Source organism: Mus pahari, chromosome 22, assembly GCF_900095145.1.
Source record: "Mus pahari chromosome 22, PAHARI_EIJ_v1.1, whole genome shotgun sequence".
Lineage (NCBI taxonomy): Eukaryota > Metazoa > Chordata > Mammalia > Rodentia > Muridae > Mus > Mus pahari.
This window is the reverse complement of record NC_034611.1, coordinates 27,326,739-27,349,183: the sequence shown is the minus strand read 5'-3', so window position 1 is coordinate 27,349,183 and position 22,445 is coordinate 27,326,739. Positions and strand designations below refer to the sequence as shown.

At 37.9% G+C, this 22,445-nt stretch overlaps 1 protein-coding gene across 1 annotated transcript in view; it reads right to left on the bottom strand.

The window, feature by feature from the left end:
* Cngb3 (cyclic nucleotide gated channel beta 3) overlaps positions 1 to 21,711 on the bottom strand; it is a 193,970-nt gene extending 172,259 nt beyond the window's left edge. The window contains exons 1-2 of the mRNA XM_021222281.1: positions 21,527 to 21,711; positions 18,921 to 18,996 (exon numbers count right to left, since the gene is read on the bottom strand). Coding sequence (XP_021077940.1) covers positions 18,921 to 18,996; positions 21,527 to 21,634 — 184 coding nt within the window. The 5' untranslated portion in view covers positions 21,635 to 21,711. The remainder of the gene's footprint in view (positions 1 to 18,920; positions 18,997 to 21,526) is intronic.
* Between the last annotated feature and the right edge of the window lie 734 nt (positions 21,712 to 22,445).

Genomic DNA, 22,445 nt, shown 5'->3' with positions numbered 1-22,445 from the left:
TTTTTTTTTTTGAGACAGGGTTTCTCTGTGTAGCTCTGGTTGTCCTGGAACTCACTTTGTAGACCAGACTGGCCTCAAACTCAGAAATCCTCCTGCCTCTGCCTCCCAAGTGCTGGGATTAAAGGCATGTGCCACCACTGCCCAGCAAAAGCTTACAATCTGTTCTTTTCTAATAAGACATAGAAAAGGAATGGATTTGGATGAGAGGGGAGATGGAAGGAACTGGGAGAAGTAGAGGTAGGGGAAAATATAACTAGCACATGCTATACGAGAAAAGAATCTATTTTCAATAAAAGGTAAAAAAACAAATGAAAAGAAGTAGATCAACTTAATATTGGAAATTTAGACATATAAAATTGATAAGTCAGGAAGAATCACAGTGTAAAATTTTTCATTATATAAGAACTTCAGCATGAACATTTCAACAATTTCTCAAAAATCTTTCAATACAATAAGCCTTCAGAAATACATTTCAGAATTCAAAATTGACTCACTGTTTACTGTTTCTAAAAAGTTTGTGGCTAAGAAAGACTGTGCTCCTGGCTTACCCAGTGGACTACTTTCCTCTTGGCATTAAAGTACTTTTCTACAAGATAGAAAACATGGCACTAAATATATTCTCATTATGTTTAAATGGACTTCCTCAAGTGTTTACACTGTTTTGAGGGCTAAAGAGCACCAGTATAATTACAACGTGAAAGTCTGCATAAGGACCATCTTCTCGATGAAACACTGAAACATATTTAAAATTTTGCCCCAAACTGCAGTGCAGCATATTCTCAGTCCGGCCAAATGTGCATGGAATGTTAATTAGTTTATCACTGGCCAATAGCTTCCAGAGTAAAAGGACTGCACTTTCTGTGGCACGCAATTGCTTTGATAGAAACGCAGAAGGATCTGCACTCCCTATGTGCTTTTTAAAGGTAGCTTCTGTTTTACCATTTTGGGGCTAATTTTATTTTATCTTTCTTTGTTTTCAACTGTGCATTTTAATCAATGATTTTATTTATTTATATCCCAGTTGTTGCTCCCTCCCAGTGTTCCCTCCTAGAGTTCTTCACTCTTTCCTTCATCTCTTTGCCTCAAAGAGGTCCTCCCTCCACCCCCAGCATCCCCCTTCTTTGGGACATGGAATCTCTACAGGATTAGGTGCATCTTCTCTCACTGGAGCCCAGAGCATTAAAGAAAAGTTCAGCATCCTCAGTCATCAGGGAAATGCAAATCAAAACACCCCTGAGATTCCACCTCACACCAGTGGAATGGTTAAGATCAAAGTTACAGCATATGCTGGGGAGGATATGGAGAAAGAGGCCCAGCTACACTGCTCTTCAACATATAACCAAGAGATGCTCCACCATACTACAAGGACATGTGCTCCACTATGTTCAGAACAGGATTATTTATAAAAACCAGAAACCGGTTATTGTGAATAACAATCCAGATGTCCTTCAACTGAAGAATGGATACAGAAAATGTGGTTCCTTTACACAGTGAAATACTATTGTGCTATTAAAAATGAGGACATCACGAATTTTACTGTTTTTCTTTATCCAACAAAAGGATGAATTTTTTTCCCTCTTATCTCCAATACAATGTCATTTTATTCTAGATATCTAAGAGGTGGTAGCCTATTCATTCTCACATCCATACACACTGACACAATTATTATTTATTTCAAAGCAGAGTTCTCAGGATTCTGGAGACTGAACACACACACACACACACACACACACGCATACACACTCACAGACACACTCTCTCTCTCACACACACACACTCACACACATGCACACACTCACATGACCAATAGTTATCATGGGCTTACCATAGAAGATGAGCCAAATAGTGGCTATGGGGTATTCATATATCTTTGTAGGAACACCTCTTTTAAAAGAAAAAAATATGATTAAAATAGTTTTAAAAGAAAAATATATTTAGAATAGATCAAAACATGTTTAAAATAGCTCATAATATAACAACCAGGCAGAACTGGTAAGTCATCATGACTTATAGAATATTTCTCTTTTAATTAAAATTTTATTTTTGTTTTTTTAATGTGTATGTGTGTCTTCGTGACTGTATATCACAAGTGTACATGTGCCTAAAGAAGCAGAAGAGAGAACTGGGTCCCTTGAAGCTAGAGTTACAGGTATTTGTGAGTCTGATATGGGTACTGGAAATTGAACTAGCATCCTCTGGAAGAGCAACAAGCACTGTTAACCACTAAGTCATCTCATTTGCTTCTCTTTCTTATAAAGACATGTGTTGCATCACATAATTTTATAGCACATGTACATTTGCAGTATGGCTTTATGCAGTTAACAAATACACGACTCTTCTTTTCTCTAAATAAGATCTTTAAAATTTATCGTCATTCCATTTTGACTCACTCCTTAGTAGGTCCTAGCACCTTGGCATATTTTCCAGGGTATTAACCACACCCTTCTAAAAATGACACAGATTCTAGGACAGTTCTAACAGATTCATGAGTCAATTAAAGAATAATTTGAATTGAACAGCCAAGAGGACTAAGACAGAAAGACACTCATCAATTGTGGTTCACTTAGGGTCTCTTTTTATCCACACAGCATGTTATTTCGTGGGGACAGATTGTAAGGGTGTTTACATCATCCTCACAAAAGAGAAATATAAAAATATAATGTATATCTTGCTCTCAAATCTAGGGGGAGTTTTTCAGCTACTTGTCCTCAGCTTCATGTATGGTCAACAGAGTCCTATAGATAATGTAAATCTGCTTGTTACTTGAACATGACATCAATACGGTAAGATCTCATCAGTGCGGTTACTCAAATTCTGACCCAGAATGTGTATCCATAGCAGATACTGAAACTTAAAATCCGAATGATGTGACATGGCTGCCTTTGCTGAATGTGTAAAAGTTAGTGCTAGTGGGCTTCCCCTCCAAACCTCTGTCTCCAGCTTGGTAGCATGAAACACTGGTCACGGGTAAAACGCTTTCAGTGTGCCTAGGTCTAGCACAGCAGAGCAGATGTCAAACATCTGTCTGTCTTTCTGTGTCAGGGAGTAAGTGACGTGAAAAGACCTCCTACACTTTATCAGTAGCATTAACTAGATGCTGGAAAAGGATTCAAAGGAAAACCAACTTTGGAATAAGATTTCAACTGTAAGTGTACTCAACTGGTTTTCTTTTGGGTGCATATAGAAACAGAAAATCTGAAATACTTTCATTGGTGGAAGATTTATCACGGGATGATTTCTCAAGGTTGAATTTCTAACTGTATGATACCAAACATACTGTGGATTCTTTTATTGACATATCTTTTATTGAGAACAAGCATAGTGTCTGAAGAGATGGTTCAGAAGTTGAGTCCTTGTTGTTCTTACAAAAGACCCTAGTTTTGTTCCCAGTATTCATGTCAGGCAGCTGATAATTTTCTGGTATCCAAGGACCAGGAAATTTGATGCCCTCCTCTGGCCTCCTTGAGTAAACACTTGTATTTGCTTCTACACACACACACACACACACACACACACACACACACACACACACCTATACATTTAAACAACAAAACTAATTTTAAAGTGAAAGAAAGAAAGGAAGACAAAAGAAAGGAAGGAAGGAAGAAAAGAAAAGAAAAGAAAAGAAAGAAAGAAAGAAAGAAAGAAAGAAAGAAAGAAAGAAAGAAAGAAAGAAAGAAAGGGGATGCAGTTGGGTGGGTTAAAACTTGGGGAGGATCTGGGGATAGTTAGGGAACAGACTCCATTATGAGAATGCATTATCTAGTTTTTTTTTTAAATAAAGAAAATGCTTGCATAAGGAAAAATAAAAATAAAAAAGGATGCTAGCACCTGAGTAACTGTATGTTGAGTGAATGGGTGAATCAAAAGAGCTAAAGGCCTGTACTTTCATTAGCTGCATGAAGGAGAGTTTTATGTTTACTCAGAGAGTGGGCATTTGGAATAGCTATAATGAGAAACAGTTTTCACAAAGCACATAACTACTCTCTGTCTTATGGCACCCATGACTGTGCAGTACAGTCAGCATGTGACCAATCTATAGATTCTCAGCTGAATCACATTCTTAGAATAATTTCTCACTTTGACTCTGCTTAAAATTATCCTATATATCCAGAGTTTGTCAAATGACAGGAGAGAAGGTGAAAAACACGACAGCAAGTCACACAAAATGGGAACTTAATGTGTTCTAAAATATTATTCTCAAGGAGAAGAAAGTGCCGTGTCTGATATTCATAAATGTACAAGCAAAATAAAAAAATCTAGAGAAGCAAGTCTTGAAAATCTAAAGGTCTGAGCCTCAGTAAGTATTCTGGAAACTAGTCCATTTAAGAAATGGTTTAAGGCCGGGCGTGGTCGCACACGCCTTTAATCCCAGCACTCGGGAGGCAGAGACAGGCGGATTTCTGAGTTCAAGGCCAGCTTGGTCTACAAAGTGAGTTCCAGACAGCCAGGGCTACACAGAGAAACCCTGTCTCAAAAAAAAAAAAAAAAAGAAAAGAAATGGTTTAAGAAACTTGGGATCTTTAGTTAAAATCTAAGGCAACTTGGTGGGTCAAGTGCCTGCTTTCCAAGTGTGAGACCTGAGTTTAGATTGCCAGCATTTAACTGAAAGCTAGGCATGGAGAACGAGTCTGCAGTCACAGAGCTATAGGGTGCTGTGGAGCTGGACTAGAGACAACAAATTCTGGTGTACATATACACCAGCAGCAGCAGCAGCAGCAACAACACCACAAATACAAGGGCACAGAAACATTCGCATAGATGAGTACAGCACACATACACATGTTCCCCTCATATGGATATGTGTGTGTGACTCACTCATATATTTAAATGACCTGAGTCATTTCAAATTCATTGAGAGGTTTTTAACAAAGAAAAAAAAATATAGATTCAATTCTTATGAAAGCAAAATATGGATCTATCCATGGATTACAAAGTATTTTAGCAACTATTCTGACAGTGTTGTGTGTTCCTTTGGGAGGCAATGTGCCTCCTGGGCTGGACAAATTCAGGAGGAAGCTGGACACTATGCTATAGGAGTAGTGCAGAACAAAGAACTCTTACATTCCGCTGCTCAGTCTTAAAGTGGCAAAGTAACATAAAGATTTAAAGGGATATTTAACATTAAAAAACAACCCAACAACAACTTGGAACATATTGTCTCAAGTACAAAACAGAACAAATCAAGCATAAAGAAGGTGACTGATCACCAAAGGAAGACACTATTGTGGATGCCAAGAAGTGCATGCTGACAGGAGCCTGAGATAGCTGTCTCCTGAGAGGCTCTGCCAGAGCCTGACAAAGACAGAGGTGGATGCTCGCAGCCAACCATTGGACTGAGCACAGGGTCCCCAATGGAGGAGTTAGAGATAAGAACTAAAGGGACTGAAGGGGTCTGCAACCCCAAAGGAGGAACAACAATATCAACCAATCAGGATTGCCAGAGCTCCCAGGGACTAAACCACCAACCAAGGATTACATGTGGATCCAGCCGCATATGTAGTAGAGGTTGGCCTCGTTGGGCATCAGTGGGAGAAGAGGCCTTTGGTCTTGTGAAGGCTCTGTGCCCCAGAGTAGGGAATGTGAGGGCGGGAGTGGGTGGGCGGGGGAACACCCTCATAGGATCAGGAGGAGGGGGGGATGGGATAGCGGGTTTCTGGGGGTGAAACTGGGAAAGGGATAACATTTGAAATGTAAATAAAGAAAATATAAAAAAAAGTCATAAGCAAAAGCATAAATTGGGTTGGGGAAACCCTTGCTAATCAATATTAAAACATCTGATGACAGGTCAAAAAAAAAAAAAAAGGTGACTGATGACTGACTTTATATAAGATAGCTCTGGTAATACTGGTAATATAAGAATCATGGGATCTTGTCTCAGTGCCACACTCGGTCTTTTCTTGAAATTAATTCATCTAGAAAACACATTTTATGAGCAGATATTAAGGAATGCTTTGAGATACTAGCTCCAGCTATTGATTAAAGAACTCTAATCCTTGCATCACAAATTCTGTGGCTGACGCTGGTTAAGTCATTTTTTTTTTTTCTGTAACAGTTTCTTCATCCATAAAATGAGAAATATTTTTGTCTTGGGGATTTCTGTGAGGATTAGATAAAGACTCCATTTGAGAAAAATTCAATGTAAACACAAAGTGTTCCACCAGTCAGAGTGAATAATTGTCTTTAAAAAGTTCATTTTAACTTTTTCAGGTCTGCTCAGCAGTTTTATATGTGGACCGCACATGAGCTTCCATTTACTTAATAACTGTCTTAGACTCAGGAAAACATAATGGAGTTTCTCATGAGTCAGCTGTATTCCTTAGCAGAAAAAAAAAATACAAAAGGCAGCAATTTAATTGAATTGCAAGTATATTTAAATCATATAAAAGTATATAAAATATGTAAAAGAAAAGAAAGCATCCTGCCTTTGTTGGTTAGGCACTCTTTAGTGGATGAGATTCGTAGTAATGGTCAATATATACCTTAGAGTATGGTCTTCTATTGAATATTTCTAGCGCGCTGTGTTTTCCAAGTGTAATTTTGCCTTGTTTGCTTCTCCCTCTTCAGGGATGCATCTCCTTCTGTGCCACATGCAGGAACTCACACAGATGGTGCGCGTGGATGGACACGTGACCTAGAGAGCGTGGCCTGTCTCTAGCCAGTTGGTGCTAACCATGGTGGTGCGAAGAGCTCTGCGTTATCTAAAACTTGCAGTGCTCTTACTATAATTTGGGCTTGGAGGTAAGTACATGGAAATGAGCAAGGTGAAGAGTCAGTAGGTAGAGGAAGCTGCTTGCTAGAAACAAAGCCAAGTTCACCGGGAGTCAGGGGGAAAGACACAGCTCCATCTCTAAACGTCTCATCTGTTTCACGAATTCGTAAGTTCCTTAGCATGACCTCCTGACACTGGGATGCCTGATCTTTTCTCTGTCTCTTTCCAAGTAAACATAGAGATTTTTCATCATTTAAGACTAGAAAAACTACTCATATTTGTGTTTTGCTCTTTTCAGAAATCTCCCAGGCCAAGGTTACTGTTTCTAAACATTTTGATTATCATTGTATCTGACACCATTTGGAAAGTTCTGTAAAAATGGAACTGTTTACTGTATAAGACTGGAATTTGCATGGATGAAGCAATGAAATGCTGGGATAGTTCAAATAAAAATTTATAATCAAAAAATATAGTGACATATTATTGTTTAGTTGATGAATATAACTGACATGGGTGTACTATTAAAATTAACCTTAATGATCTTCATGGATTCCAGGCAAATTGAATGGTTTTACATAGGGTAGCTTTTCTGACTTGTAAATTTTAATGCCGTCAGTTTATTTTTATATTACATAGAAGTAAAATTAAATTGTGTATTAATCATTACTGCCAATACTCGAGTTATCTCTCTCTGTCTCTCTGTCTGTCTCTGTCTCTGTCTATCTCTCTCTCCCCCCTCAACACTTTCTCTTTTATTAAAAATAGATTAATTTCTCACCTAGTATATATTGATTATGGTTTCTCCTCATTCTACTCTGTTTTATTTTATCATATTTTATTTTCTTATTATCCATTAGAAGCTTGTTTTCTGGGAGAGAGAAAAGAAGTAGATCTGGATTGGGGGAAGTCGAAAAAAAAAAAAAACTTGGAAGAATATAAGGAGGGAAAACCATAATCAGAATGTAATATGTGAAGGAAAACCCCATTTTCAGTAAAGAAACAAACCCAAACCAAAAATAATATAAATAAAATAAGTCATATTTCATAGAAAAATAAAACAAAACAAAACACAAGAGTCAAGGTGGGCATCATTGGCAAAGAGGAAGGGAGAATGACAGTCAAGATGACAGCATTGGAAGATTCAGAATTCTGTCTATAGACAACAGTGTCCCTTGCTTGAACATTGAAAACCTACCACGTGCTTGGTAAGAGCTCACTGTATTGATATTTGTACTAAATCAGGCAAGAGCACAGAATTTTGTCTCAGTGATTTAAAAAACAAATGAAAAAAAATTTAAGCATTAAAAAACTAGCAATGGGCAGGGCAGTGGTTCTATACGCCTTTAATCCATCATTTGGGAGACAGAGGCAGGAGGATTTCTGAGTTCGAGGCCAGCCTGGTCTACAGAGTGAGTTCCAGGACAGCCAGGGCTACACAGAGAAACCTGTTCTTGAAAAAACAAAAACCAACCAAACAAACAAAAAATTAGCATTGGATGGGGGTGTGGGGGCATCCTCTTGGAGACATGGGGAGGAGGAATGGGATAAAGAACTGTGGGAGTGTGAACCTGCAGGGGCATAATGACTGGACTTTAAAATGAATAAATTTAATCAAACAAACAAACAAACAAACACACAAACATAATTAGCATAATTAGCATCGGCTTTGTTTGGGTGGGCCTCTTTTCCCCCTTTACTGGTCTTTTGTTTGTACATTATATTTTGACATTTTCAATTTTTGGAGTTTTTATGGTGTGTGTGTGTGTCCATATGAATTTCTTAAGCTTTCTTTCTTTCTCTTTCTCTTTCTTTCTTTCTTTCTTTCTTTCTTTCTTTCTTTCTTTCTTTCTTTCTTTCTTTCTTTTTTTCTTTTTGTTTATTTAGTTTTTTCTTCATTTGTCTCTTTGTTTTCTTTAAAAAGATGGGAAAAGGCATCAGAGTGGGGAGGTGGGTAAGATCTGGGAGTGGATGAGACAGGAGAAACCATGATCAAAATATATTGTGTGATAATAAGTTTATTCAAAAAATTAAATTAAAAAAAAAGAAAAAGATGAACATTTTCCTCTCACTGAAGGCTGCCAACGCTGTTGTAGACATGCCTGTGAACCCCAATAGTTTTTGAGCCACCTTTGCAGATTAAGTTGCAATTCTCATCTTCAATGGTCCATCTTCCTTCTGTGGGATTCCTATAGTCCTAACTTACATCTTCGGGATTGTTCATGAGCCTCTTGTGATTGGCAAAAATCTTTGTTCCTCTTCTCTGTTTCCCTCCACCCACTGCCTGCTCTACCATCCACAGGCCTCGTTCCAGATCTGTAAAGGTTTGGCAGCCATATTCCCTGGTCCCATTACACAGCTCATCCACCAACTTTATCTGCCTTAGCTCCAGTAATACCACTCCTGGACTGGCTCAATCTAAGGCAGGGCAAATTCTCACTCCAAATGTGCAAAGAAAGAGCATAGGTCAAATCATAAAAGTGAAAGCAGCATGAATAGTCAAGATAGCAAGTTTTCTATCAAATCCACTAGTTTTATAGAGGTGTTCTCTAACAAAATGGCCTAGATGAGCTCAAAAGCGCAGAATTTAAAAGAGCGGTAATAAATTTTTATCAACAATTCAAGGAATTTAAAAGACACATGAAGAAATACTTCATTGAACTAAAAGAGGCTAACAACAAAAGCCCAAGTCATATCCAAGAAAGTACAAATATGGAGTTGAAAAAAGTGACAGAGCTAATTTACCATTTGAAGACTAAAATCAATAAGATAGAAACAATGAACAAAACACAAGTGTAAATAAAGATGGAATTAAAAAATTAACTCACTGTTCCTATTAGAAAATTCAGCATACAAGTAGGATAAACCAAGCACAAGACAGAATATCAGGATTTCAAAGATAAAACAGAGGATCTAGATGAAATAAGCAGAGTACGAAAACTTAAAAAAGTACAAGAACATGCCTGTGAACCCTAATAATTTCTGAGCCAGCTTTGCAGTGCCATCTCAAGCATGCATGCGAACCCTAATGGACATACAGGAAAAGTTGGATACCAATGAAAGGACAAATCTTCAAATTATACATAGATTTGAGGTAGAAGAATCCAGTACAGTAGCATAGACTATTGAAGAAAAAAAAAATCTCCTAAATAAAGATATATCTGTACACACACAGAATCCAAAGTAGACAAACCAGAAAAGCATCTACACAAGGCTTAAAACAGTTAAAACCCTAAATATTCAGATAAAGAAAAATATTGAAAGCTGCAAGAGAAAAAAAACACAAGTCACATATAAAGGAAAGCTCATCGGAATAACACCTAGTATTTCTCAATGGAATCTTTGGAAGCCAGAAGAGCCTAGAATAGCACCCTCTAGTTTCTAAAGATCATGATTGCCAATGTAGGCCACTCTTCCCAGAATCTCTATCTACTATCACTGAAAGAAAAAGAAAAAGTTTATGATTCAGTCAGCCTAAAAAGTTCAGGGAAAACCCAAACAAAACAAAGAAAGAAACAAACAAACAAACCCCCCTCTATCCCCAAAGGCAATTGTTAGTAATGACAAAACAGTAAACAGAAAACTGGAAGTAATACTTAGATCTTAAGAGAGAAAGAAGCATATTTATGAGACTCTGGGAAGGAAATAAACAAAGCTATAATTATTGAAATTTGGCCCATATCCATTGTCCTGAACAAAAACGAACTGAACGTGGATCAGAGACCTCAACTTGGACCTGAAATACTGAAGCTGCTGGGAAAAGCAGGCTATTTTCTACAGAATATAGGCTTAGAAAAGAATTGTCTGAATAGAACTCTGTTTGCTCAGAAACTAAGGCCTACAAAACTTCTGTATAGCTAAGGAAACAATCAATTAGGTAGAAACCCAGAAATGTGCGAGAATTATCGCTACCTACACATCTGATGGGATCAATAACCAGAATATACAAAGAACTTAAAAAAAGTCAAGAAAACAAATGGACCACTTAAAAATGAACTAGGGTTCTAAAGAGAGAGAGAGAGAGAGTTCTCAACAGGAGAAATAAAAGCGGCTAAGAAATACATCAAGAAGTGCGCATCATCCTTCGTAACTAAGAAATAAAAACAATTCTGAGATTCCGTCTCACCAGCTAGTATGTCTATGATATACAAAAGCAACAGAGAACAAGTGCTGGTGGGTTGTGGAGAGGGCAACCCAAATTTACTATTGCTGGTACTGCAAACTGTTGCGACCACTCTGGAAATGAGTGTGGAGAGATCTCAAAAAACTGAAAGTAAATACCATGTGACCCAGTTATCTCTCCCCTGGGTATATTCCCAAAGGATTCACCATTCTACAGATTCTGGTTCAGTAGTGTTTATTGCTGTCCTCTTCATCATATCTAGGGAATGGAAACAGCCTAAATGTCCTGCAGATTTGGGTATACAACATGGTGTGAACACAGAAACACGGAAAATACAAAATGACTATGGAGGCGGGGATGGAAGGATATACAGGTGATGCAAAGGGGGAGAAATAGAAGAACGTGGAGGAGGGTTCTAGCTGGGAAAGGCTAAGAAAGCAAACACAGAAGGAGAGGAAAGCAGAAGTTAAAATAACAGCAAGATTGTTTGTTCCAAGACTCAAGGAATCCTAGTATCTTCATACTTTACAGGCATAAGTACATTTTTGCCATCAGGGGCTGGGAGTGACCCCCCACAAGAACTGTAGACAAACAAAACTCCCAGTACTGGGCATGAGAAACTTCCCTTGAATGGTCAGGGAAGTCCAAAAGACTCCCCAAACAATATAGACTCTACTTCTCGCCCACGAATGCCTCTCAAAAGTTGAAGGTTGGCCCCCATTGCTGAAGACTCCACATATAAGACTTGGATGGTTGGAGCTGGATTTAACTGGAAAGCCTCTTTTCCTGCACTCTAGCTTCCATAGTACCTCCGCAGAAAGTGTTATGCAAGCAGCCAAGGGAGCAAAGCAATTAATAGTCCTACCTAGCTGTGACACCTGTGAACCACCATAGTGATAAGCATGGCAGCATATACAAGACAGTCCAATAGTGATACTTTTATTTGGTGATAATAAACAGCTTTCTAAGAGGACTTAAGGTCCACTCAACAGGAGTGAAATCACTACTAGTTTTAGAAACCTAACCAGCATCCTTACTACATTCTAAATCTTATATTTATAAATAAGTGTTGCTATTGCCCCTCATCAAAGAAGCTTCTATCTACAGAAAATGTCCCCACTTTTCTTACCACAGAAAACCACAATTGGACATATTGCAAAGATCATTGGATCTTGGAGAGCCCAGTACCTGTGGTTACTCTGAAGCACAGCTCTTGCGTCTATGGCTCAAGAGAATATCATGGAAGGAGGACAGAAAGATGGTAAGATCTATAATACCAAGAAGTCTGCTGTTAGACTGTGACTCTTAGAAATGGCCACATAGACAAGAACTGAACAATGAAAATGTCAACAGACAGGCTAACACAGAAGGGTGAAAATCTCACAAGTTCCAATACATCGCAAGAAAATATGGGCAATAATGAATGCTTCCAGGACTAAGGTCCCTTTAATTGGTTATCCAATACAGAGTCATCAGCTCTGAAACCATATACACACAAACAACAAAATGGACTCAGTGGGTTGTATTTATATATTTGTGCATATGTTTTTATATATGTATATATGTAACAATAATAATCAAAGAGGATACCAATTTGAGAGTAGGGAGGTTATGGGGGTTGGAAGGGAGGAAAGGGAAGAGGAGAAGTGATGGTTTCAATTAAATGTGTAAAATAATAATAAATTGGCCTTGAAAAATTAAGAAATTTCATTTTAAAAAACTGTCTCCATATCCCACAATGCATCAATTGGCAAGAGTGAGTGGACTTGCCTTTGTACAAAGGACTTCTATGATCTCACTAGTCATTCTCAACTGTCTTCTGTCAATATTAGAATTTATCAACCACAATGAAAAATGATGAAGGTATAATACCTCATATAATTATCGTTCCTTGATGGCTGATAATAATAGACTCCTTATTTTGCACATTAGCAAATAGGCTATACTCAACAAAACTGGAAAACCTGGAGGAAATGGACTATTTGATAGACAGATACTAGGTACCAAAGTTAAATCAGGATCAGATTAACGATTAAAACTGTCCCACATCCCCTAAAGAAATAGAAGCAGTCATTAATAGTCTCCCAACCAAAAAAAAAAAAAAAAAAAAAAACCCAAGACCAGATGGGTTTAGTGCAGAGTTCTATCAGACCTTCAAAGAAGACCTAATTCCAACTCTGCTCAAATTATTCCACAAAATAGAAACAGAAGGTACTCTACCCAATTTATTCTATGAAGTCACAGTTACCCTGATACCTAAACCACAGAAAGATCCAACAAAGAAAGAGAACTTCAGACCAATTTCCCTTATGAATATCGATGCAAAAATACTCAATAAAATCCTCACAAACTGAATCCAAGAACACATCAAAATGATCATCCATCATAACCAAGTAGGCTTCATCCCTGGGATGCAGGGATGGTTTAATATATGGAAACCCATCAACGTAATCCAGTACATAAACAAACTCAAAGACAAAATTCACATGATCATCTCATTAGATGCTGAGAAAGCATTTGACAAAATCCAACACTGCCTCATGATAAAAGTCTTGGAAAGATTGGGAATTTAAGGCCCCTACCTAAACATAATAAAAGCAATATACAGCAAACCAGTAACCAACATCAAAGTAAATGGAGAGAAGCTGAAAGCAATCCCACTAAAATCAGGGACAAGTCAAGGCTGCCCACTCTCTCCCTACCTATTCAATATAGTACTTGAAGTCCTAGCCAGAGCAATTGGACGACAAAAGGAGATCAAGGGGATCCAAATGGAAAGGAAGAAGTCAAAATATCACTATTTGCAGATGATACGATAGTACATATAAGTGACCCTGAAAATTCCATCAGAGAACTCCTAAACCTTTTCTTCTTATACCCTAGTTTAGAAGCTCTCTCCATTCTTCTGTCGTCCTTCCCTCCACTTCCAGAACATATCCATCCAACCTGTGTTTCTTGCTGTCTCATCTCTTTCTTGTTCCTGTATTTATTCTTCTCACTGCCCACTCACAATAATCCCTCGCTTATACTGAAGTTATCAGACTAGCAATGATAATTTACCACCTCAAAAAATTTAACAACTTAAGAAACAAAGTTCAACGCATAAAACCAGATTAATAGGTTTAGGGCATTACAATGTAATGATCTTTATAACCATTACCCAACCTACCACACTACCCATTATAAGCACCAGATTCACCAGATTTTGATCTATTACTCCATGATAATGTTCCATTAAAGCATATATATATCATAACAATTATAAATAATTATTAGGTAAGTCATATACATATTTTATGAGTGAAAATATATTTTAAAGTAGCAATTAATATAACTCAAAGGAAGACATTAATAAGCTATATTTATTTGATTCCAAAATATGTTATATTTTTCATTTTCTCAGTAAATATAAACTGAATCATGTTATGCAGAAGATAAGAATTCTAAAATCAGAAGCCAGCACCTGCAGAATTTGTGACATTGCACCTGTGTTTTTTGAGTGAAGAAAATATAAAAAGACCAACAGTATATCAGACATTATCTTTAAATACTAATAAATTTACTTCTTAAAGATAAAATACCTTAAATATAACTCAGTCCTAATTGAAAATGTGAAGCTCTGCTGTTTGCCTGTTTAATGGAAACAGTTTTCCTTAGTTAAATAGTTTCTCTGTTGAGTAAAGCTCCTCCAAAGAGTTTTTATTAGCAGCTGTGAAAGACTTCTTCCCATAAATACACATAAACAAGGACAAGAATAGTCTTGTTATCCTACAGCTGCAATTCTTAGTTTTATGAATTTTTTTGTGTGAGTTCTAGTTTAAAGCAATCTATACTTTCAAACTACTACTTGTAAAACAAGTCTCATTTTAATTACGTTGATAATTCTATAGTGATATCTTTATTTTCTTGCCTTCTCTTGCTCCTGAAGATTTGTAGTATTCCCACTCTTGTCTGTATACCCACTTGCTAATCAGATTTATGCTTTGTATTATTATCTGTAGAAGACTCTCTAAGTCTCTGTCTCTCTGTCTGTGTCTGTCTGTCTGTCTGTCTGTCTGTCTGTCTGTCTATCTGTGTGTCTGTCCTTCACTCTACCTTCCCTCCCACCCTCCCTCTTCCTTCTATTTTGAGGTAAAACTTTATGGAAAGCTTTACTTCTGATCAAGCATATAAAACCATGTACATGTCCTTCCCTGCTATTTTTTAGTTTTGTTAAAAAAGAATAGTTGGTGGTTTTTTTGAACGACTTTCCTCACAAGAAGTCTTAGGCTACTTATTGCTATTGATAATTTCTTTATTCCAGATAGGGAATAGAATACTGCTTCCCTCTCCAGAGGCCTCATAATAGACCACAAGTTGTAATTATCATGACAAATATTTTCATTCTGACAAATAAATCCTACATGTTTTAAAACTTTGAGAATGAAGGGGTTGGTGAGATGACCTGTTGGTTAAAGTGGTTGTTAAACAAGCATAGGGAACTAAGTTCATATTCTCAGCATTCAATAGACATTGGCATGTCTGCATCTGTAACTTCAACACTGCAAGGGAGGAGGGTTAGCAGAAACAAGGAGAGTCCAGGTGGTCGCTGACCGGCTAACCTAGAAGAGTCTATGAGCTTCATGCTCGGTGAGAGACCTCATCTCTAAACATAGGGTGGAAGGCAATTGAAGAAGATGCCTCTGGCCTCCAGGTGTGTGTGCACACACATACACTGACATCTCCAATGTCCACGCATAAACACCCACACATAAACATACAACCACAAAACACATATACCATGCATGAATTTTTGATTATTGAATCATGATATTATATTGATTAAAGCAAAAGCAAGAGTGGCCCATAAGGACAGTACTAACTGGACCTAGTAGGTTATAAAAAAAGTTGTGAGGTTGTGAGGGGGACTTCTTGGGGTAATATGAAAGAGTTAGAAGTGGGGATTGCCATTGATACGATCATACTTCATTGCATGCACATAGAAAAATTTAAAAGAAAAGTGGGAGTGGGCATGTGAAATGGACCAGTATGTTGGATGGCTTCTACATAAGCAGAAGACCTTGAATTTGATTCCAGAATGGGAGGTGGAAGGAGAGAACTGACTATTAAAGGTTTCCCACTGCCTTCTACATACACACAGTGGTATACATATGCTGCACAAATACCACACCCACCCACCCACATACACACACACACACACACACTCACACACAAACACACACACACCACACCCACCCCTCCTACATACATATGCACATAGACCACATACCATACCATTCACACGTGTACGTGTGCACACCCACAGAAACACACACACACACACACACACATACACACACAGGTGCACACACACACACACACACCACACCACACACAATTTTAAAATAGTAAGATCACGTCTCTATCTCCTATATATATCTCCTAGAATATAACTATATTTCCTAGAATATAACTTTTTTTGTTAGATACTTTCTTTGTTTACATTTCAAATATTATCCCCTTTTAGAGTATAACTCTTACTTTTGACAGTTTGTGTACGTGAATTTTTATCCAAAATGAAGTCTTCTCCTTTTGTCAATATGTCATCTAAGCGTTTGAGTCATATAGGCTATGAGAACTGAGCGTGCATGACATCCAAGAGGGATAACTTCCTGTGGAATGCTTCTTTGGCATGCCTTCAGGTAAGGGATGCTGACTACTAGCCCTGCTTTCTTGGCTGGGAGGAAAACCCAGAAAGAAGTCAGTGATGGAAACACCTCATTTGTTTAACACCACAAAGCGTTCTTTACATTCTGAGTTGAGCAGTAAAAAGCCAAGAGATAGTCTTGAAAAAATAAGTAAGTAAATACGCATGCTCGGGAATCTAGAGAGATTTTTCTCCTTACTTTTTAAAAATATATGATGAAAGTAATTGAAGAATGTAAAAACATAGCAATGTAACACTGATCCAAAAGATTCAGTATCTTTATAACATTATTTTTCTGGGTGGGATGTCTTATTTCATTTCAGTTATTTGTGTCTGTTACATATTTTTCTGCCAAGGTCAGATTTTTTTTTTCTATCTAAGTTTTTTCGGGTTCTCTTAAAGAGGGTCATGAATGGGGCCATGTTTTCAGAAGGATGCTTCTGATGGCAACAGTTTTCATCACCAGGAATTTATTTACTTACAACTTTTTTCGTGATTTATTTCTTTGTTTAAGGTATCTTTTCTCCTTTATTGCCAAGGATTGAACCTAGGGCATTGCATATGTTAGGCAAGTCCCGTGACACTTAACTGTTCCCTTAGCCTGCAAATCCTTCCTTTATTTGCAGCATGGTCTGTGGTTTTCATGTATCTATTTTTTTTTCTTCTCAGAGATAGGAAGTTTCAACAAATAGAAACTGAAGGTACTTCACTCCAAATATTCGGTTTACTACAAATCACTATAAAGGTTTCTGATAGATGTAAAATAAAACTTTTTTTTTTAATCTGCTTTTATGCTAAACTTTTGTGCTGTTCTACTAAACAATACTGTATTCTGCTCTAACGATTCCCTTGCCACTGCTTTTTCTTGATTAGAATGTGGGTTTTATAGAGAGGGGAAGAAGTGTTGGCAAGAGGGGTTAAGAACAGAATGCACTGTGTGCTATAAAGTCGAGTGAAAGTGTTTATGTTTGTCCTGCAGGCTGTATCGAGGCATTCACAACTCTTGAGCTGAGGTGTGTGGTCAAAGTGGTAGTTACAGGAAAGCAATATATATGCCCATAGTGTTTGTGCTTGAGGGAAAGGGAGAGAAATTGAGTGAAACAGACTCTTAAAGAGAAGAGGCCACTTAGTGCCGGAGTGCAGTGTAGGTAGGTATGACTTAACTAATAAAGGCCTGGCTCAGGATGCTGTTGTAGAGATTTCAAGGAAGCCAACAAGGTTCTATGATATTACTGATGCAGATGAGGTACAGACTTTATAGGACTCACGGTAGAGAAATAAAATAAGAAGTGAGGTTTTAAGCTTGAGGAATTTAACAAAAACATGACCGTAGCAAAGACAATGAAGAGAGGTAGCTTATTCGAGTAAGATTAATTCAGCTTTAATCATAATTTATTTTTAAAAGATGCAGGTATATATGTGCAGTGCCAACGGGAAAATATGGATTGGGTTTCACAAAAGTAATTGTCTTGATATGGATTTGGAATTATCCATGTAGAACTGAGTGTGCAGCCTTAGGCATATGAGCTTTCCAGTTGACAGGGTACAGAAGAGAGGGGCAATGAAGCTTGAAGCTCGTGCTGCTGCATCTGCTTTATTGTCTTAATAACTCCTCACTGCCTCAAGTCCTCTGCTCATAATGAGCTTCTTCATGAGCCATTTAAGATTTCGGTAACCTAACTTTATCATGAACGAAGATTAGGATTCTGCTGTCTATCTCTGTACCTCAAGGCCAAGGAAAGGTACCTGACACATGGTAGGTAATCAAGAATTATCTAGTGAGAGGCTGGAAATAAGACTGGGTGGTTCTGAAAGCATGAGGCTTGGAGTTCTGATCACCAGCACCAATATAAAAGCTGGGCATAGTGATGTCAGGCCGGAATCCCAGAACTGGGGGTCAGAGATAGATGTGTCCTTAGGGTTTGCTATCCAGCCAGTATAGCTAAAAGTGGTGAGTTACAGGTTCAGTGAGGGACCCTGTCTCAACAAATAAGATGCAGAGCAGTTGAGGAGCATAGCTGATGCTCACATCTGGTTTCCATATACATCTTCATCATTAAGTGCACTTAAACACATACAACACACACACATACACACACACACACACACACACACACACACGCATAAATGCATGCACATACATCCATGCAAGACACTGTATCTAGTGTACTGAATACATGAACGAGAGATTGAATGAAGAAACATTATTTTCACAAATAATACAGTTCTTCAAACTGTCTGTAGTTTAGACAATCTGCTGGGCCAAAGACAAATATTTTTCAAATACCATATTTTATACCAAGACATATTTTACTCCCCCCCTTCCATAGATAACATTCTGATCTTCCTCTTTGTATTTTACCCCATGCCCCAACTACCACCGCCACAGGTAACATTCTGACCTTCTTTGCTGTGTGATTTTTCAACGGTGATTGGTGTCCTGCTCCTCAGAGGTTCTTTTTCACTTTGGTTGTCTCCCTTTGGGAAACAAAACAGAGATTGTAGTTACTTCAGCATGAAGTTGAATGTGAAGTGTCACTGATCTCACTCAGTTATCAGTGTGATTATTAAAACCGAACATCTATCTATGATTTCCTAAAAATGCTTAACCTCTACCTAAAGAGATATTTTCAACCTGCCTGTTGAATAACTTACTATCAGATCAGCTTTGACCACCTTCCTCCCACAATTCACAAAATATTTTTGTCAATGTAACCCTGGCATATGATCCTCCCAATTTTGGTCTTTAGGGTGCCCTAGCATTGGCCCTTCAGGCTTGTGAGTGGTAGAACAATGGAGAGGAGGTGGCAGTTTCATTCTATCATTACTAACTTTGTCCTCTTCATGAGTTCTTCATGTGTATCAACATTTTCCTAACTTTTCCTTTGAAATGGAATTATGTCACACTGGATATAGCCAGTGGCTAACTGATGATGTTCTATAGTGGCTAACTGATGATGTTCTATAGTGGCTAACTGATGATGTTCCTATAGTGGCTAACTGATGATGTTCCTATAGTGGCTAACTGATGATGTTCCTATAGTTGCTAACTGATGATGTTCCTATACAGACGCACTGACACATCACAAAGGTTAGAGGGTAGAAAGGTCAGCTGCCAAACTTTAGTAGAGGGAACAGAAAACTGTTGAGTGTGAAAAAATAGTATGGGGAGATAGTTGGTAAAGCATTTGGTGCCCAAGGATGAGGACCTGGGCATAAAAATCCAGATATGGTGGCAGGCATGTGTAATCCCAATGCTGGGGCTGCATCTCACAAGATCTCGGGAGCTTCCAGAACAGCAACCTAGCTGAAGTGGTGAGCCTTAAGTATCAGTATGTGATGGGCAGCTCCTGAAGAATGGCACCTGAGATTAGCCTCTGGCTTCCCTGCACACATACATAAGACTGACCATACACATAGACCAGAATACTGGCCTCCAGCTTCCATCCCCCAAAAGGAAATGTATGTCATTAGAAAATACCTGTAGGGAATAGAAATGGTGCTTGAAAGTCATTTGTTTAGCGGTAGAAAGGAAGGGACAAATGAAAAGAGGAAGTAGATCAGGTAGGCAGCTAAGACAGAACAAAAAACCCAAGGTATAGTTGCGATGGGGGTGGAAGATGAGCAAGTAGATAGGGACAAAGACTGAATATCTTGTGCGCCATAATGTGGAGTCTTTGACATTATGCATGAGTACTGAAGACTGTATATCAGGTAACTTCATTTAAGTCTCACAGTAACCACATGTGTTAGGCAAGGCTGGGGTTATTTCTTATAGAATATAAAATTGCTTGAGTGGCTAACTACATGCACATAGTGAAGAAGTAAGTCAAGAGCATCGACAAATAATAATAATAATAATAATAATAATAATAATAATAATAATAATAATCTGTACAACTTATTGCGCATCATATTTTGGTGTTATTTGTAAAAATTTGCATTGTCATCTTTACATGTTGTATAAAATATAGATATATGAACAATGTCATGGTCAGAAGAAAAGGAACATGTTTGTATTGGGCTGGCTTTGTATATCTTTAGCTATCAGTTCCTGATAAACAGAAATTTCATGGAAAATTTTTCATTGAACTTTTAAAGGCTATTTTAGAAAGCACAATACAATATGGTTTGTTTAACTTTTAGATATTTCCTTATTGAATTCAAATTAATTTTATTTATATGCCATGGAGAATGATTGTACTTTATGGGAGAACAAAACATTCTAATATTTTGTGATTGTTAGATTTAGCATATTTTAATAGAAAACTTAAAAAAAAAAACCTGTTTCACCTATTTCCCACTTATACTTAGAAAGGACAGACACCAAGCATTCAGCGGGTCTACTCACCCCAGTATTGTAACTGCCACACGGGCTATACTCAAGAACTGCTCTGCCTGGGTTTAGTCTAAGCTCTCATCCAGAGATGGGTCTTGGAAAGCATCTCTTCTTCTGCTTTCTCTCTAAGTGTCCTGTAGTCTGTGGGCAGAGCTCATCTGGAAAGGCTGACTCATAGCTCCCTCTCACCTGTCACCATGAAGATGGGCTGGGGTTTGAGGCTTCTGTTGTAATGCTTATGGAGTGGGATTTCCTACAGCCTCAGTCATGGTCTAGCTGTGTGTTAGCAGTGTTAGAGCAAGACTCTGTCTCACAGACATCAATGCTTGGAAAGGGCTCAGTACACTGCCCAGTGCATAGTTAGTGCTGAAAACTCTCATGTTCTTCAAGAAAAAGACCTATTATCGATTTTTGCTGTAACCTATGAGAAAACAAAATTAGCAACAAAACTCTTCAAATATGTACAAATATGTCCCCTAACATTATTATACTCCCTTTAAATACACATATGCAAAATATATAAATTAATAAGAACATGGCTTAAGCAGTACCCAACCTAGATGTTACCATACAACTTCTGAGCAATCTTCCATATGGCAGCACTTATTAGCATCCATCAGCAGACAAAGGATGAGACTGAAGACTGACTTAGGAACATAAAGAACATACCTGTGCTATGGTTGGCTGAGATCTACCCAGGTCAGGGCAGAGTTTCTTCTCTATCCTCCCTTCCATGGGATTCACTTTGTTGAATTTTACTGTCAGTGATTTTAACATCTTCTCTGAGGCAGGTCTGAAAGACGTCCGATGATATGACCCTGTATCTTGAAGAGAAGAGATGTGCTTTGTTTTTCTTTCCATTAGTAGACAAACCAATTAGCGGTTTAATCAGGATTTTGTTCTGGTTAATTCCTACAGCTGACTCCCTAGCTAAGCAGGGCTTTGACTTAAAAGCAGCAAATTACTTCTGCTTGGGTGATTTGCACTCTGTTTATGAACTTTCGGGAATCAAAATGCCCCTTTGAATAATTTAAGATGAGAGGATTAAACAAGTTCAGTTGAATTGTTTAAAAAATGATCATGCTGCCCGTTGCCTTGTTTTTGTTCCTTTCTAATTGCTCACCTAACTGTGCCTAATTTTAAACAAAGGGATATATGTGAATGATTAACTAGTGAAACATGCGTGAAGGTTCTAATTTAAAGCAAGTAGTCTTTTTTTTTTTTTTTTTTTTTGCCAAAGTGCCCATACCTAGTAATGAAACCCGACTTTACTATTAAACTTACCTTGTCTGTTCATCCAGATTTTGATTCCATATCTCTGGCATAAAAGTCTGTGTAATCTAGTCTCTGTTTGGATGTAGACTGAGGTCTGCAACCTCTGAGAGGCACGGATCTAGGATCAAGAATTGTTAAACTCCTCACCCAGAACCCAGATGTCTTTGATGTTTTGTGCTATTGAATGTTACCAACTTGTGTAAGCACTTATTTTTTTAATACGAACTGTTCTGTGTGTGTGTGTATGTGTGTGTGTGTCTGTCTGTCTGTCAATCTGTCTGCCTGTCTCTGTCTGTCTCCATCTCTGTCTCTG